The 18601-nt window shown below is 51.0% G+C and overlaps 1 protein-coding gene across 2 annotated transcripts in view; it reads left to right on the plus strand.

The window, feature by feature from the left end:
- LOC102687682 (sodium/calcium exchanger 2) overlaps positions 1–18601 on the plus strand; it is a 68424-nt gene that overhangs the window by 39495 nt on the left and 10328 nt on the right. For both annotated transcript variants that reach the window (XM_069186399.1, XM_069186400.1), the window contains exons 8-11: positions 10141–10244; positions 10867–10884; positions 15093–15217; positions 18065–18164. In XM_069186399.1, coding sequence (XP_069042500.1) covers positions 10141–10244; positions 10867–10884; positions 15093–15217; positions 18065–18164 — 347 coding nt within the window. The remainder of the gene's footprint in view (positions 1–10140; positions 10245–10866; positions 10885–15092; positions 15218–18064; positions 18165–18601) is intronic.

Consider the following 18601-nt stretch of genomic DNA (forward strand, 5'->3'; position numbering starts at 1 on the left):
TGCCCATGGCTCTTGGGTCACCATGAAAGCCCTGCTCCCCCGCTGTTTATAAAGGCTGCGATGGCACTTAACAACATGTCAGTAGCTGTAATTATGATGTGGCTTTGCCCAGGTTCGTTAGCCTTGGAAATGGCACTTGTCTAGCATAACCTGTATGAAACCTATAACCTGTGTGTACCCAAGCTCCACAACAGCCTGTTGGTCACCTATTCCGAGTCCATCAACCAGTTGTCTGAGTCACCTGCCTCACTAGGGGTTTATTGAGCTGGGTGGGCCAGCTGGCTTTTGGCAAGTGCTGGCCAAGCAGGGGAGCTCAGCTGTAAGAGAAGAGACGCCAACATCCCGCGTAAGCAACGGCCCCAGGAGACCCGACGTCTGAAATTCTGTCCCAGTGTTTTGATCCTGCTCCGACTGACAGCGCGGGGGTCATGTGGCCGCGCACACAGAGCTCTCGGATGCTTTCCATGTCACTTGTGCTCAGTGTCTCTGTAGTGGACGATTTCCCAGACACAAAGTCACCTCTTACTGCAGCACTACTTTTCCACCCAGCCCAAGCTCGGCGGTGCTCAGTGCTTGTGACCTGTTTCCTAATTTCAGAAGTGGTTCCAGATGTACACTGCTTCTTTGCAGGCACGCTTTTTAAACAGGGGGCCTGTTATCCTCCTGGCTCTTGGTGAAATGACAACCTCCACTACATCAGGGCGAGCAAACCATAGCGCCCTCCCTCTTGCCGGGTGATTAAACTCCTATCTCCCCTGGCCTCTGCGCCAGAGGAGAAGCCGAATCAAATCATTTCATTCAGGTCAGGGGGAGGAGCTGGACCCTGCCCAGCAGCTCTCCCAGCTCTGCGTCCGCATGAATAATAGAGACTCGAGTTTGGGATTGTTCAATTATTAATCCCTTGCCTAGCAGGTCAGATGAGGATAGGTCCTCATTTACAGTGACACCTGGGTTCAATTTCTGGGTTCAGATCTGAATTTGTGCTGTATGTTGAGTTTTCCCCAGTCTAGAAACACGCTGGTAGGTTAGATGGCCTCTGTGAAACTGGCTCTGGGGTGAGTGTGCGTGCTTGTTTCTGTGTGTGCCCTGCGATCAGCTGCCCTCCCCGGCACAGAGTGTCCTGCCTTGCTCCCGATGCTTGCTGGGATAGGCTCTGACCTCCCCTGAGGCCCTGTGTTGGATACAGGGGCTAGAAAGTGGCTGGATAAAGGCACTGTGATTTTAAACCCAGGTTGGTACACAGAACGCCAATTAATTCATTAAGGCAGGATGGTGTTTTCCCAGTGCGAGATCAGTAAATTCATTCGCACCGGTGAAGTCTTCGTTTAGTATACGGAGAGGGCCGATCAATCAGACTGTGAGCGTCTGTGCGATAAGGGGCTCGGGTGATAAATCTCAGGTAGACATTACAGGGCTGCCCGAGGCCCTGCGATAAATCACACTGCCAGTCCCGGCTGTGGGCATTTGCACAGGCGGGAGTCCAGACAACGCAGAAAACAAGATTTCTGGTGATAAAGGAAGCCAAGTTCAGGTTTGACTTTGGCTTGTAATTTATCATTCAGAGTTTTGAAAATGAAAGCACTGTCCGCGCAGTGGACAAGGAAAAGTGTGGTGATCGCTTTTTTTTTAAGGGAGCAGTTCGAAATATTCCTACTGATGTCTGATATCCTTTCGAAGAAAAAGATCCGGATGTCTGCCTGTGTTTGTGACTAGGCTGTGTACAACAAATCTGGATTGAGAGCATTGGAGAGGTTAGGAAAGAGAGGAGGATGTTCAGCGTTTGTGTGCCCAGGTGCAGGTTGTTGATCCAAGGGTCTCCTCCTGTTGGCTCGTGAACTATCCCAGGGAACTGGCTGCAGGCGTGGGGCTGGGCAGGCTGCTCCCGCAACTCTTTGTGTAAAGAAATACCTGCCTTTAATTCCCGATAGTTTCCATTTGTGCCCTCTGGCTTGTGTTCCACTAGGCTGACATTACCTCTGAGGATTTTGTATGCTTTATTCACATCCCCTTGTAATCTTCTCTTCCATGACTAAAGATATTTAGTTCCCACTTACTCTGTGTGTGACATTTAATTAACCTATTCTGGACTTTGAGGGCTGAAAAGAATTCCTGAAAGACTGCAGTAGCTGATTGCATAATACCGTGTATGTTAATGATGAAGGTGTTGCAGCGTGTGTCAGCGTACGTGTTTAATATATTCATGGTTTTGACAGGCACCTATCTGTTGCCAATATGAGGACAAAATCTGAGAGAGAGCCTTTCCACAAAGATCAGCAATTGATATGTGTTGCAAAAAGATAAATTACTTTTTTTGTAAACCAAATGGCGTCTTCATTTAAATCTTTCCAGTGTTAAAGCACAACGAAACCACAGAAAATCCGCTGTCAAACCAGAGTAAATCAGTGTGACAGTAGATAATGCATAATGACCCCTCTGACCCCAGAATGTCTGTCCAGCGCCTCTCAGTTTATTGATGCAGTCAGCCAGACCTCTCCTTCGCTTCCACCAGAGAGTGTCTCGTTCTCTCTCTTTCAGTCCTCATGTCTGTCCTCCTCTCTGTCTCTCTCCCTCGCTCTCACCTCTTCCAACCCTTCTTCCCTCTCTCTCCCCCTCTAACCCCTCTTCCCTCTCTCTCCCTCTCTCCCCTCCTCTAACCCCTCTCTCTCCTCCTCTAACCCCTCTTCCCCCTCTCTCTCCCCCTCTAACCCCTCTCCCTCTCCCTCTCTCTCCTCCTCTAACCCCTCTCTCTCCTCCTCTAACCCCTCTCTCTCCCCCTCTAACAAGCAGTGGAGCTCACCACTCTGCTGCACTCTAGCAGCTCTCCAGCAGCTCTCTCAGCAGGAATGCCACTGTGTCTGCGCTCCGCTGACCAGTCTTGGCACTCTCTCTGTCTTCACTCCACTGACCGGGGCCCCTGTGGAGGAGGAGCAGAGTGGGCAGGGTCAGACCAGAGCACCCAGGGTGCCAAGATCCCTGTCCCAGTGGCTCCAGCTGGGCCCTCAGTGCCATAACTGAGCTAATTAACCCAATTAATCAGAGCTCCTTTAATTGGTGTGCATCCCTGATCTGAGAGATGCAGTCTTCAAGTCACTTCTGAAATTGGTAACTAAAAACAGCTGAGAATAGTTGTAAGGTATGAGCTGGATTGGGGATGGTGTTGAGCAGCAGGTGCCTGGACTGGTGCAGACCTGTGAGCGGGTGACTTCACCCACCCGGCATCCTGCTACGTCACTACCTCGTGGCTCTGGGGTCCTGGGATTAATTCCAGCCTGGGAGTCTACTAATTCCAGAATTCCTCCTGTTTCCCCAAACTGGTAAATGGCAACTCGAAATTGTGCCTATAGTTTCTGTACTTCGAAATTGTCCATACTATATACCCCTAAATTGTCCATGCTGTATTTGTACCCCTAAATTGTCCATACTGTATTTGTACTCGGAACCCCTAAATTGTCTGTACTATATACTGGGGCGGAGCGGTGGCTCTGTGACCTGGAAGGTTGCCAGTTCAAATCCCGCAGCCGGCAGAGGAATCCAACTCCGTTGGGCCCCTGAGCAACGCCCTTCACCCCAACTGCTCCAGGGGCGCTGTGCAATGGCTGACCCTGCGCTCTGATCCCCAGCTTCTCTCCCTGTCTGTGTGTCTCATGGAGAGCAAGCTGGGGTCTGCGAAAAGCCACATTCCCAATACAAGAGATTGTAAAGGGTTAATAAAGTGATGAAGTGAAAGTGAAGTGATATACGTATCCCTAAATTGTCCACACTGTATTTGTACCCCTGTCATCGTGAAGTCCCGGCCTACGGGTCGAAGGGGAAAGGTCACGGCCGGCTCTGAGCAAGCTTTAACACACGAGCTGCGTCGCAGGCTTGCAGGACTAACATCCAGCTTGCTTTCAGCCATCTTCCATGTGAGGCTGCACTTCACTTTGTGAGTTACTTTTCTCAGGAATCACAAGGAATAAGTGGGTTAAGAAAGGCCCACACTCAATTAGATGGGTGAAAAACCCCTGATAGAATTTTTTGAGGAAAACATACGCTCTGTACAGACTTCATTTTCATTGATCTTTTTAGCTTTCGCATTTTTTCCAGCACTTAAGAACAAACCAGTTTTAGCACTTTGTCAGTGCAAAATTCATCAAGCACAATCCCCCCTCAGACACGAACAGCATTGCAAGACTCGCACAAAAACATTCATCACAAGATTCATGCTGAAACACAAAAACATTCATCACAGGATTCATGCTTGAACACAAAAACACATTTATCACGAGATTCGTATTTAAACACAAAACATAGGAATTTATCATGAGATACATGTTGAAACACAAAATACAGGAATTCCTTACAAAGTCTATATTTAAACACAAAATATAAATTTATCTTGAGATTCAAAGAAATTATCACAAGGGCAGTGTGTCCTCACAGTGGACACACAAGGGCAGTGTGTCCCCACAGTGGACACACAAGGGCAGTGTGTCCTCACAGTGGACACACATGGGCAGTGTGTCCTCACAGTGGACACACAAGGGTAGTGTGTCCTCACAGTGGACACACAAGGGCAGTGTGTCCTCACAGTGGACACACATGGGCAGTGTGTCCTCACAGTGGACAAACAATGGCAGAACATGCTCACAGTGGACACACAAGGGCAGTGTGTCCTCACAGTGGACACACATGGGCAGAGTGTCCTCACAGTGGACACACAATAGCAGAACGTCCTCACAGTGGACACACAAGGGCAGTGTGTCCTCACAGTGGACACACAAGGGCAGCAGAGCCCTGTTGGGAGCGTGTGAGTGTGTTGTCTGTTGACAATCAGTCAGTGTGTATAGACCAGAGGTCAGTGAGAGGAAGAGAGATTTGATGCAGGGAAGGGCTTTCTGTGTACTGTGTATACTGTCTGCTATTTGAAGTAACTTGTGAATTATTCTGTGTAGTCTTGCATACTGCTTTACTCCAGTATTTGGGGTTAAAATGTCATTTGTATGTCACATAATGTTTGCTGTGCACAAACTCGCAAAGCTGTGAATGTCCGAGGACAATCGGGGTTGTATCTGGTGAGGCTGCAAGACAGGCGGCTACATTGCTCCCCTTCTCTTCCCATCTCTCCCTTCTGTCTACTTCTCTTTCTCTTTGGTGCAACGGCCTTATTTCATTCCATTCTCTCTCCTCTACTCTCCCCCACTCTCTTCTCCTCCGTTCCTCTCTCCCCTCTCTCCCCTCTCTCCCCTCTCTCTCCTCTCTCCCCCTCTCTCTTCTCACCCATTCCTCTCTCCCCTCTCTCCTCTCTCTCCTCTACTCTCCCCCACTCTCTTCTCCTCCGTTCCTCTCTCCCCTCTCTCCCCTCTCTCCCCCCTCTCCTCTCTCTCTCCTCTACTCTCCCCCTCTCTCTTCTCCTCCGTTCCTCTCTCCCCTCTCTCCCCTCTCTCTTCTCACCCATTCCTCTCTCCCCTCTCTCCCCTCTCTCTCCTCTCTCCCCCCTCTCCTCTCTCTCTCCTCTACTCTCCCCCTCTCTCTTCTCACCCATTCCTCTCTCCCCTCTCTCCCCTCTCTCCCCTCTCTCTCCTCTCTCCCCCCTCTCTCTTCTCACCCATTCCTCTCTCCCCTCTCTCCCCTCTCTCCTCTCTCTCTCCTCTACTCTCCCCCTCTCTCTTCTCCTCCGTTCCTCTCTCCCCTCTCTCCCCTCTCTCTCCTCTCTCCCCCCTCTCCTCTCTCTCTCCTCTACTCTCCCCCTCTCTCTTCTCACCCATTCCTCTCACCCCTCTCTCCTCTCTCTCCCCTCTCTCCTCTCTCCCCTTTCCTCTCCTCTCTCCCCTCTCTCTCCTCTCTCCCCTCTCTCCTGTACTATCCCCCTCTCTCTTCTCACCCATTCCTCTCTCCCCTCTCTCTCCTCTCTCCCCTCTCATCCCTCTTTCCCCTCTCACCCCTCTTTCCTCTCTCTCCCCTCTCTCCTCTCTCTCTCCTCTACTCTCCCCATCTCTCTTCTCCTCCATTCCTCTCTCCCCTCTCTCTCCTCTCTCCCCACTCAATTCAAGGTGCTTTATTAGCATGACTGATGGGTACAACCGGTGTTGCCAAAGCAAATAAAAATAATGAAATTAACATCAAACAAAACAAAAATAAAAGTAAAATAAAATCTACATATTACAGACATTTACAACAAAGACATATCATAAAATATTGACATATACTGTAGACAGATGGAGCATTATTGGGAGACTGTTCCTCAGGCTGGGAGTTCCCTCCTCCCTCTCCCAGTAGGATTGGGACCTGTTGTGATTCTGGCAGGAGTAGGAACTCTCTTTTCTCCTCCATTCCTCTCCTCTCTCTCCCCTCTCCTGCTCTCATCCCTCTCCCCTCCTCTCACTCTCTCCTCCTCTCTCTCTCCACTCTCTCTCCTCTCTCTCTCCTCCCTCTCCTCTCTCTCCCACCTATCTCTCCCCTCTCTCCTCTCTCTCCCCCCCCCCTCCCCTCTCTCCTCTCTCCTCTCTCTCCCCCCCCCCTCCCCTCTCTCCTCTCTCTCCTCTCCCCCCCTCCCCTCTCTCCTCCTCTCACTCTCCCCCCTCTCTCTTCTCTCTCTCCTCTCTCCTCTCTCTCTCTCTCCTCTCTCCCCCCTCTCTCTCCTCTCTCTCTCCCTCCTGCTCTGTTATTTCATTGCCTTCAGTGGCTCAGTTACTGTGGTGATGCTTTGCCCACGATTCCCCACAGGTTTCCCCCTGACAGGAAGACAGATTCCAGAGGCTGGGAGCTGCTGTCAGCAAACCTCCTCCGCCCTCCGTCTACAGTTGGTCCATCGTTCTTCGTCTGTCTCCCCCCTCTCACCTGTCCCCACTGTGCTCCGTCCACCTCGTTGTCCCTCCCTGTCTTCACCTCCAGTCCCTCCTCCCTCTGGGCTGGGGGGAGGCTCGGGCAGGGTGTGCTGTGCTTTCAGAGCAACATATCTATCCCGTGTCAGGTGACCCCCCACCCACTCACCATCTGCCCAGTTCTATTCCTCTGAGCCACTGCCTGGGAAAGCTAAGCTATCTGCTGGAAAAGGTGTGAATGGGGCCAGTAGGGGGCGCTCACCCTGCAGCCTGTGTAGATCCCAATGCCCCAGTACTGCGACTGGAGACACCACACTGGAAAAAGGCGCCGTCCTTCAGAGGAGACATAAAACCGAGGTCCTGACTCTCTGTGGTCATTAACAATCCAAAGGGTGTTTCTTGAAAAGAGTAGGGGTGTTACCCCGGTGTCCTGGCCAAATTTCCCCCTGGACTTTACCAGTCATGGCCTCCTAATAATCCCCATCTTGAACTGGCTCCATCACTCTGCTCTCCTCCCACTGAGAGCTGGTGTGTGGGGAGAGTACTGGTGCACTATGGCTGCTGTCACATCATCCAGGTGGGGCTGCACACTGGTGGGGTGGAGGGGATCCCCATTACCTGTAAAGCACTCTGAGTGGAGTGTCCAGAAAAGCGCTATTTTATCATCAGGACTCCTCTCATCACCGAGCTGGTCTCCATGTGAGTCACTGCTGAGCTGTGAATCCCACTAGCGTTGTGCTCGGTCACTCTTCCAATCGGGCGAGGAATCGCCCCCCGGTGTGGACCTGTCTGCCTGTGGGAGCGCAGAGCTCTGTCTTCTGCTCCAGGACGCGCTGCCCGGGGCCAGCGCTCAGCCGTGGCGACGGTACGGAGCGTGTGTCTGCCTGATCAATAATTCAGTCTGCGAGGGATGAAATATTAACGCCGCCAGACTCTGATGTGATTTAAATGGCAGCGCCGGTTAACATTTCAGAGGGAGGCGAGGGAGGAAGTCACCGCCCGGTCCTCATTGGGTTTCACTTTCCCTGTTCCTAGAAATCTCTTCGGAGAGAATTTCGCTTCCCTGAAATACGGCCATGGGCTTGAAACGCTCGCTGCTGCTCTCACTGCCTTGACACCTGTTTCCGCTGGAAGAGAAAGCGACACGCTCTCGTTGCAAAGCGGCGCATGCAAGTTTAATGGCGGCAATCAAAGAATCACTGTGGACACACAGCCGGTTGTCTTTCAGTGTGGAGTGCAGGAGGGTGCTTTTATCAAAACGACCCTGTTTTTTCTCGGTATTTTACGGGAAGCTGTGTTGCACTGTGTTTTTACTGTTGGGGGGGGGGGGGGGGGGTATTTTCAAACTATTTACAGTAAGTTATAAACTATGAATCTCTTGGAAAATGGTGTAACGCTTACGGCCGACAGGCACTGTGTAAGAGCCGGCGTACCAGAGCAGGTGATGTCACCGCCCTTCCCTGTGATAGCAGGACTACAGCTACTGGGCTGTAGAGAGATCTCTCTTTAGCTCACCGGGCTGGGTCACTGCAGAGAGACGCATGAGTCCCGGGTTCAAGCCCCCGACAGTGGGGGGCCGACCTAATGCGGCAAGGGCGCCCGCCTGAACCCCCGTTGCATTACAATAGCATTTTAGCCGCCACATTATAAAAAAAAAATGCTGTTTTTGTTGTTCTGGAGTAGGGTGACCAGTTGAAAGTCCTGCCCTTAAAGGACCCTGGCCCTTGCAAACTGAGTTTCTTTAGCCTTGAACAGAGGTACCCTCTGCCTGCAAGCTTAACACCAGTACCCAATATAAGTGAAATCACGAAAGCTTGCTGCTACCTCACCAGCAGCTGAAAGGAAGACCAGGCGAAGCAAGCAGGACTTCAGGGCTCAGAACAAGGGGGGGGGGGCGCATCTTTACACAAAGAGGTGTGGGTGTCCAGAACAAGCTGCCCAATTCCCGGGATTCTTTAATAAACTGCTGAGTGAGATCCTCTGATCAGTTAGCTACTAGCCACCGAGCAAAGGAGACGGACCGACTGGCCTCCTCTGGTTTTATCCTTTTGTAGCACCAGAAAGCATCCCTACAGCCGATGTCACCCCGAGTCCAGGAACTGGTCTGCGACGGCTCCCTTCTGCGGCTCTGGGCACGTCCCGAGTGCCGGTCGCCGTCGAGCTTCACCCACTCTTAAACGATTAGCTGAGTATTGTATTTGGCCAGAGCTCTCTCCTGCCAGGGAGTGTTTCCTGTGACCTGCAGTGACCTGAACACTGGTGTCGACACCAGCCCTCCCGTCTCAAAAGATCAATGCGCCCGACGAGTGGGCGTGTCCCAGGAGCTTGTCTTTACACTTTCTGGACACTCCAGTCAAAGCGCTCCACAGGTAATGGGGATCCCCCCCACCCCCACCAGTGTGCGGCCCCACCTGGTTGAAGCAACGGCAACCAGAGCGCACCGGTACTCTCCCCACACACCAGCTATGGTGATTTTCAATTCTAAATTAGGGCAAAAATATTGATCCGTAATACCTGATCAACCCTGCTGATCACTTTGCTGATGAAGAATCTGTAAATCAAAGACGGACAATAGAGGCTGCCTGCCTTAAGGTTCAGGCTTTTAAACTGTTGCCTGGCAGCTTTCAAAACATTTCCAGGGCATATTCTGGCTCCGGGTACTGCATCATGTACATGCCCAGACTGTACCAATCGCTGCTGTGTTAGTGTCTGCTCCTTTTGGTGCTTGGTGTTGACTCTGTGTTTCAACAGGTTTCTGGATACCCTGCATCATTACTTCCTCATGCAGCTCACACTGCTCTCACAGTCCCCCCCTCTTCCATGATTGCTCAGACATGCAGGAAAACACTGATTGATGAGTTCAGGTTTTAAAATAATCTGTTTTCAATTCAGTTGAACTGTCATGTAATACGTTCAACTTCACAATACAAATCACATCTCACACCCTGTTTTTACAGAAATGAACAGGCACACACAGGTGAATCCCAACCAATATGTTTATTAATCGCAAATCTGACTATAACATTCCTTGCCATTCAACTGAACTAGATCAATAGGCTAGATGGATAGATTAGATGGATGGATTGATTAATTATATTGATTGGATGGATAGTTAGATTAGATGGCTAGATAGAATGGATACATCAAATCAATAGTTTTTTTTTCAATGGGTAGATTAAATTGCTAGAGTGGATGAATAATTGGGTGGAATAGATTAATAGATTGATAGATTAGATGCATGGATGAATTAGATCAATAGGTTAGAAGGGTAGATTGGAAGAATTGTTTGGTATACAGATGGATCATTGCTGCTGACTGTGTGTCTGCTTGTTTACAGTCAGACTCTGAAGGTGCGGATTGTTGATGATGAAGAGTATGAGAAGCAGGAGAACTTCTTCATCGTCCTGGAGGAGCCTCGCTGGCTGAAGAGAGGGATATCAGGTCAGATTCCTAACCTGGCGGCCCTGTGCCCTTGTGAATGTCTTTCCTGACGTACCCTGGTACAATCGCAGTGAATTCATGGTTCAGCATGATAGTGATCAGACATTACTAGCAGAACCTCATGTGACCAACTAGTAAGAGTAGTTAAAAAATTAGTAAGTTTTACTAAAAACACTTTAAAACTACAAACGTGCTTGCAGTACTCACCCAAGTGTGCTTCTGTTGGCGTAACTCTCAGCTTGTGGCATCTCAGATCCTTCAGGTCCTGGTCAGAGTGATTGAGGATTTAAACACAATGATTTCTGAGTAGTGCGAAAGGCACTGTATATTAACTGGTTTTAAGAACATGACAGAGTGTTGTCTTGGGCCACTATTCATTCCAAAGAAACTCGATGGCAGAGAGCCACCTCACTGAATTTATCAGCCTGCTCAGCTTCAATGCATGACCACACGTGATGCAGCTGGTGTTTGTCAGTGGCTCTGTTGCAGGCCTGTGACAGCCCAGCCTGTTCCGAAGGCTGCAATGATGGTGAGGCCAGGGGCCAGTGTTCTGACATCTGTTACACTGATCTGTACCTGCTGTGCTGTGGGTTACTGACGCCTGTCTCTCTTCTCTCCACAGCTCTGCTGCTCACCCAGGGTAAGAGAATTCACTCCGACAGCCAGCCTGCAGCCACGGCCCCTGTCCCCCCTCACACTGGGGCAGTTAGACCCTGCCATCCCCTCACACTGGGGCAGTCCCACCACCCTCTCCTCCCTCACACTGGGGCAGTTTGACCCTCTCCTCTCACACTGGGGCAGTTAGACCCTGCCATACCCTCACACTGGGGCAGTCCCACCACCCTCTCCTCCCTCACACTGGGGCAGTTTGACCCTGCCATACCCTCACACTGGGGCAGCACCACCCTCTCCTCCCCCACACTGGGGCAGTCCCACCACCCTCTCCCCTCACACTGAGCAGTTAGACCCTCTCCCCCTCACACTGGGGCAATTTGACCCTCTCCTCCCTCACACTGGGGCAGTTTGTCCCTCTCCTCCCTCCCACTGGGGCAGTTTGTCCCTCTCCTCCCTCACACTGGGGCAGTTTGACCCTCTCCTCCTCACACTGGGGCAGTTTGACCCTCTCCTCCCCCACACTGGGGCAGTTTGATCCTCTCCCATCTCGCACTGGAGCCCACACCTGTGTCAGTCCCAGTACGATGCCCCAGGCGAGTTGTGCTGGATACTGCTGTGTCTGAGTGAGTGACGCTCTGTGCTTGGTGTCATGTCAAGTCTGCTCAGTTTAACAAGGCCGGGGCTCTGCAGACCATGACCTGCCTTAATATCAATCACACAAAGAATTCTTATCTAACGAGAAATTCAATGATACAAAGTTCTTCTCTATACCCAGTTGTGGCATCTCTCCAGAGATCACGGTCTAGACATCAATATCTGCTGTGTCCCAGTACTGTCTGCCCACAGTGTTAAATCCTCTGACTTGAAGAGCTGCTGTGTCCCAGATTATTTTAATTAGCAGTCAGAAAGAGGCTGCGAGACACAGGGACCCATAGACCTGATGTCACAGCACAGTGCAGCGTGGTTAGACGGGTGTTGTGCAGAGCAGTTGGTACTGCCGACTCCACACTTATCCTGGCAGGTTAAAAAAATTGCAGATGATGCCGGTGCCTCTTGTCTGTCTGCGGGCAGCTGTTTATTGATGGAGGTCACTGGTGCAGGTCACTCCTGATCCCTGCAGTGTCACGCCTTGTACACCTAGAGGGCGCTGCTCTTCTGTCCTGTTCCTAGTTCCCTGTGATTGTTCATGTCTTTCCGGTGTGTCTTGTTGTGTAGCCTATTTACGTCCTGTGTCTGCTCTGCTCCTGGCTCAGCATTGAGGGTTCGGGTGTCTTGAGACCCGCCGAGCACCAGGTCGTCTCCTGCGCGGCCTGAGGGCATAGGGTTCTACCCGACATCCTGACCTCCTGAGCCCGGGCTAACCCCCGTTACGCCGCTACGCATAGGGTCTTTTTTGCTCTCCTGCCATTCCACGGCTTGCCCTTCCGACATCCGAAACACGCAGAGCCCCTCTCCACTCCCCGCGCCAGCGCAGGCTGCTGCAGCCCCGTGTGTGCTGGCCTCTGTGCCTGCTTCGCTTCAGAAATAGCTCCATCCCCAGCAAAATCGCCCCGCGTCAGCACACCCGCCCTCATTTTTTAAATGCAGGTGCAGAGGAGAAGATGTCTTAAGTCAGGATAAAAAAAAGCTAAATTGCAGCTCTGCAAAATTCAGTTTCCTTGCATAAGAAAAAGAAACTGGGGAGTTTAGGTTTCGGTATTCTGGAACATGTGCACATCCTGCCCCTGCAGCACAAAATCAAGCTTCAGGTTGAGTATAGAAACTGTGACTGGATCTGCCAGAGACGTGCCAGTTGTTGGTGTCTCTCCTGGAGGTGCCTTTGAAGAGCCTGGTATGGCTATCTCTCCTGGAGGTGCCCTTGAAGAGCCTGGTGTAGGAGTCTCTCCTGGAGGTGCCCTTGAAGAGCCTGGCACTGCTGTCTCTCCTGGAGGTGCCCTTGAAGAGCCTGGTGTTGGAGTCTCTCCTGGAGGTGCCCTTGAAGAGCCTGGTATTGCTGTCTCTCCTGGAGGTGCCCTAGAAGAGCCTGGTGTAGGAGTCTCTCCTGGAGGTGCCCTCGAAGAGCCTGGTATTGCTGTCTCTCCTGGAGGTGCCCTTGAAGAGCCTGGTGTAGGAGTCTCTCCTGGAGGTGCCCTTGAAGAGCCTGGCATTGCTGTCTCTCCTGGAGGTGCCCTTGAAGAGCCTGGCACTGCTGTCTCTCCTGGAGGTGCCCTTGAAGAGCCTGGCACTGCTGTCTCTCCTGGAGGTGCCCTTGAAAAGCCTTTTTTAGGAATCTCTCCTGGAGGTGCCCTGAAGAGCCTGGCATTGAAGTCTCATCAACTCATCAGTGCCTGTAATTTTCAGACAGCACCCTTGTTTAAAACACGACATGATGAAATTAAGTACATCTTGACTTTTTAAATTTACAATGGCATCAGAACACAAAAAAACGAGAACATTTACAAGCAGCACTTGGAACGGCTCTATGCCACACATATCTGTCAGGCGTCAGTGTGTTCATTTTCCAATTAGTGCACCATAGGGATTAAACCAAATAAAGTTCTGACTAATCTTGCCCCCCTCACTAGGGAACATACTGTATGCAGTTTGTAAATAACAGCCTCTGCTCACGGTTTGCTCTGGCATTAGCAGATGACTAATAGGTTGTTAAAAGCATAACAAATGCTGCTTGTTAGTTTTGAGATGCAATTATGTGTTGTGATTTTAATTCTTTTTGAGTTTGTGTCCGTTATGAGTGATTTCCAATGAATCACATTGAGTCACTTAGATTTTCCTGTGACCCTCTTTCCCCACTATTCTATTCCCCATTGATTAATCTAATTCTCCTCCCACTGAGAGCTGGTGTGCAGTCAGCCGACTGGCTGTCACATCATCCAGATGGGGCTGCACATTGGTGGTGGTAGTGGGATTCCCCATTACCTGTAAAGCTGTAAAGTGGTGTAATTACCCCTCCATCTGTCCAGATCTGTGTCTTAATCTCTGTTGCTCTCTCTCACAATCTATAGCCGTCTGTTTGTTCCTCTTTCTGCAAGGCTTCTCTTCACTCCTCTCCCTCCTTCCCAGAATCCACTGATCTATCTGTCACCTCTCTTTCGGGTTCAATTCAAGTCAGCTCAATTCAGCAAGCTTTATTGGCTTGACTGTTTAATTACAGTGTTGCCAAGGCGTATACAATCAACACAACATCTGCAGACAATTACAGTACGGACACATCACAGGACGTTCACATAAAACATACAACACAGGTCCTCTATCCTCTTTCCCTTTCCTCTCTTCTGTTTGTATTCAGCAAGCTTCATTGGCAGAAACTGTGAATTGTGATGTTGTCAAAGCAATGACAATTATCAAGACATTGACAACAAGAACACGTAATTATTATTGGAGAGGCTGACTTTCTGCTCCCCAGGCTGTGACAGGAGATGACACACTGGGCAGCAGCTCTGCTGAGTTTCCTCCCCAGTAGGGCTGAAGCTGTTCTGATTCTGGCATATGTGGGAATTCTGGGATTAGATTTGTTATTTATAGGGAAGAATGTCTACCAGTGAAATAGAAAGGCAGCCTTGGCAGCCGGGTTTGTATGTTTACAGTTTCTCTGGCCAGGCTGTGGTCACTGAGCCTGTCCTCTCTGGACAGCCAGGTCTGCCTGTGTCCAGTGTCTATGGTCACTGAGCCTGTCCTCTCTGGACAGCCAGGTCTGCCTGTGTCCAGTGTCTGTGGCCAGGCTGTGGTCACTGAGCCTGTACTCTCTGGACAGCCAGGTCTGCCTGTGTCCAGTGTCTATGGTCACTGAGCCTGTCCTCTCTGGACAGCCAGGTCTGTCTGTGTCCAGTGTCTATGGCCAGGCTGTGATCACTGAGCCTGTCCTCTCTGGACAGCCAGGTCTGTGTGTCCAGTTTCTCTGTCCAGGCTGTGATCACTGAGCCTGTACTTGGTCTGGGTCTATTTCTCCTAGTTGTCTCAACCCGGCCAGATATTCAGAGTGTGCTGTTTTTTAAGGGAGCTATAGAGTTGCAGTGTGTGTTGTTGTTATTGTGTGTGTGACCCAGTGGATGAAGTGCTGTGATTTGGTTGTTTTTGGTTCATGTTACTGTAGCCCTGCTGTCCTGAGGCTGGCGGGTGTCAGTGAGCTTCAGGACCAGCTGGCTGAGAGGGGCCCTTCCCTGGCGCAGCAGGGCCCAGCAGGGGTAGGTGCCCTCGTCACCAGGATGTCAGCTCTCTCTCTGCCCCCTCTTTCAGAAGACCCGGAGGGGAAGCTCAGTGCAGAGGAGGAGGAGGCCCGTCGGATCGCGGAGATGGGGAAACCGGTGCTGGGGGAGCACAACCGGCTGGAGGTCATCATCGAGGAGTCATACGAGTTCAAGGTCAGCACGGCGCCCCCACTGGCACTCCGCTGAAAACACAGCCCTGCGCTGCCAGACACCTCTCCAGAGAGGGAAGCACAGCTCGTGGGCGGCAGCACTGTCCAGAGCTGAAGCAGCCTCTACTAGCGTATCGCAGCCCTCCGGTCTGCTCTGCCAAAGGCAGTGCTTACATAAGGGAGGAGGCAACAAGCGCCTTGACTTGGCCGATCGGGGGGTTTCCAGCTTATATTGAAGTCGCCCCGCAGGAGCACTGCTTTCGGCGGTTTCCTGCAGGTGGTGGTCAGACCTCCGCCTGTACAGCACTCCCACACAGATGGGTACCATCTGTTGGCGCAGAGCCGAGCAGAGCGACGCCAGGACAGCCAGTGTGCGACCCTGACTGCACTGTACCAGGTCCAGACAACACACAGCCTCACTGGACTGGACAATCGGGTGATCGCTCACCACCCAAAAAAACAATTCTGAACAGGATTAGAGTCAGTGTCAGTGTTAAGGTCAGTGTCAGTGTTAGGGTCAGTCTCAGTGTCAGTGCCAGTGTTAGGGTCAGTGTCAGTGTTAGGGTCAGTGTCAGTGCTAGAGTCAGTGTCAGTGTTAGGGTCAGTGTCAGTGTTAGGGTCAGTCTCAGTGTCAGTGCCAGTGTTAGGGTCAGTGTCAGTGTTAGGGTCAGTGTCAGTGCTAGAGTCAGTGTCAGTGTCAGTGCCAGTGTTAGGGTCGGTGTCAGTGTTAGGGTCAGTGTCAGTGCTAGAGTCAGTGTCAGTGTTAGGGTCAGTGTCAGTGCTAGAGTCAGTGTCAGTGTCAGTGCCAGTGTTAGGGTCGGTGTCAGTGTTAGGGTCAGTGTCAGTGCTAGAGTCAGTGTCAGTGTCAGTGCCAGTGTTAGGGTCGGTGTCAGTGTTAGGGTCAGTGTCAGTGCTAGAGTCAGTGTCAGCGTTAGGGTCAGTGTCAGTGCTAGATTCAGTGTCAGTGTCAGTGCCAGTGTTAGGGTCAGTGTCAGTGTTAGGGTCAGTGCCAGTGTTAGGGTCAGTGTCAGTGTCAGTGTTAGGGTCAGTGTCAGTGTCAGTGTTAGGGTCAGTGTCAGTGTTAGTGTCGGTGTCAGTGTTAGGTCAGGATTAGAGCCCGTGTCAGGGCAGAGCGCTGCTGAAGAGTTCAGGTAGAACTACTGCCCGGTTGTGGCTTGCTGGGAGGGAGACTTGGTGAATGTTTGTTTCCCCAACTAATATTGTCTGCTGTGCGCTCCTCCCTACTCCCCACTGCTTGTCAGATCCGTGAAGGAATGACACCCAATGGGCTGCTCAATCCGGTAGGTCACGCCCACTGCGCACGAGACATACTCTCTGGTTGAACCAGTCTTTGTTTGGAAAGTGTTTTGGATTGGACAGAAAAACACTTTTTTTTTTTTAAAGGCCTCTGTCTGGAATGCTTTCTGATTGGTCTGAGCTTTGAAACACTGTGTGTAGCTCTCTTTCTGATAGGACAGGGCTGAGGTCCCTCCCTCTCACATTGGACACGCCCTTATCTATCATATCCAGCTGGGGCCGGGCCGTCTGAGAGTGGATGCTACATTGAATCTAGTGGAATCGAAGAAGACATGCAATTGGAAAGCGCTATGCTCTTCCTAGCAGACGCGGCTATAAGCTCATCCCATGAAACTCTGGTTCCCTCCTCCGGGATGTGATTGGGGTCTGCTTTTCGCCTCCTGGTTTCGGACTTCTTTGAACGTCTTTCACTGACTCATGTTGCCATGGGACAGTCCCATGAGAGTGGCCCTGCGTGTTGTTGCTCTGGGTTTTGAACTGGCTTGAAGCTGCTGAATGCTTGCAGGTGCTCAGAGAGTTAGTTGGCCTCTTCAGACCCTGGGCCCCAGGGAGCACAGGACACCCCCTGGTATGCACCCCGCAGTCCAGCTGAGCCAAATTCCAACACCCTCCCGCCTACATTTTTCAACACGGGCGTTTGAAAAGGCCAGGTAGCTCTACAGAACACTGTGAATGCGTGTGGTGCTGCTTCGTGTGTGTGAGACTGTTCTTCTGTCATTTCACTTTTGTTCGATGGAGGAGGTTATAGCACTTGTGTTTTCAATCATGGGTACACACCTGAAGGAGTGCTCTTCACTTCTTCCCTCCCTCCTCTGGCGCTTAGTGTCAGAGTATCTTCTGCCTGTCTGGCTCAGAATACCGAGCGCTTACTTCAAAGAGCACGTGTCCGCACCCCGACACCGAAGACTCGAGCTCAGGCTGACCTTACAGGCCTCTTGGCGTAACTTGTGTTTTTTATTGTTTTTTTTTATGAACATACAAAGGTAATCGGGGCCAACCACAACAAAATAAAGCTGCCAGTCATCTCAAAACCTCAAGTGTTTCCAATAGAAATGAGTGTGAAGTCTGTTCTTTATCATCTTTTGCATGTTTTCAGAGGGTAGTGTGCTGGGAGGAAGGAGGGTGAAGAAAAGAAACATAAAATCATCATCATTAGGTTATAAGATAATCCTCCTCTCCCAATAACTCTCAAAAACCTCCTGCTGGAGTCCTAACTGAAAGGTTAACGTCATCAATCTCTGAAACGATAACAATTCCAGTTTGTTACAGCAAGTAATACTTTCAGAATATATTTAGCAAGTATTTATCTCCTCCCACAACTTCATCGAGCCGATGACTCAGCTACAGAACTGAACAAGACTTTGGAATTTCTAAACACAATATATCTTAAACCTGAGACCACACTTCTTCCCGATGAGCCAGAGTTCTCGGACGCTGCCAGTATATATACGGGACAGGCCTGTTAGTGATGTTTTTTCTGAACCCCTGCCCTGTGATTGGCCGCTCACCTGCCCGTCGCTCCTCTGATTGGCAGAGCACGGTGGACAAGCTGATCAAGAAGACCAACCTGGCGCTGGTGATCGGGACCCACTCGTGGAGGGAGCAGTTCATCGAGGCCGTGACCGTCAGCGCAGGTGAGGGGCCGCACTCCCCTTGACCCCAGGTGTCAGGTTTTCCCCCCAGGGAGGTGAGCCAAAACGTGGACTGGAACCTGGAACTGGATCAAAGCAACTTCCCAGGCCATGTGTTCCCAGTCCTTAGAAACAGGTGCTGTAGGGAGACAAATGAGGACCCTGGATTGGGGTTCTCTAGAGCCTGGAGTGGCCCCCTACCCTGTATAGTAATCGTCGGGTCTCTAGGAGAAAGGCTAGGGTTGTAAACATTCCCAACTCTTACCAGGAATGGAAGAGTCCCGCAGACTGAGACTGAGGCATAGCCTGTCTGTCTGTAGCCCGGGAGCTCAGTTTAGAGACAGCAGGATTTCTCCCAAACGATTGTCAGACCAACCTTCGACAAGACACACCAAGACACCTCTGATGGCCCAAGCCTTTGAGAACGATAGCAGGTGATG

This window comes from Lepisosteus oculatus, chromosome 3, assembly GCF_040954835.1.
Source record: "Lepisosteus oculatus isolate fLepOcu1 chromosome 3, fLepOcu1.hap2, whole genome shotgun sequence".
Classification (NCBI taxonomy): domain Eukaryota; kingdom Metazoa; phylum Chordata; class Actinopteri; order Semionotiformes; family Lepisosteidae; genus Lepisosteus; species Lepisosteus oculatus.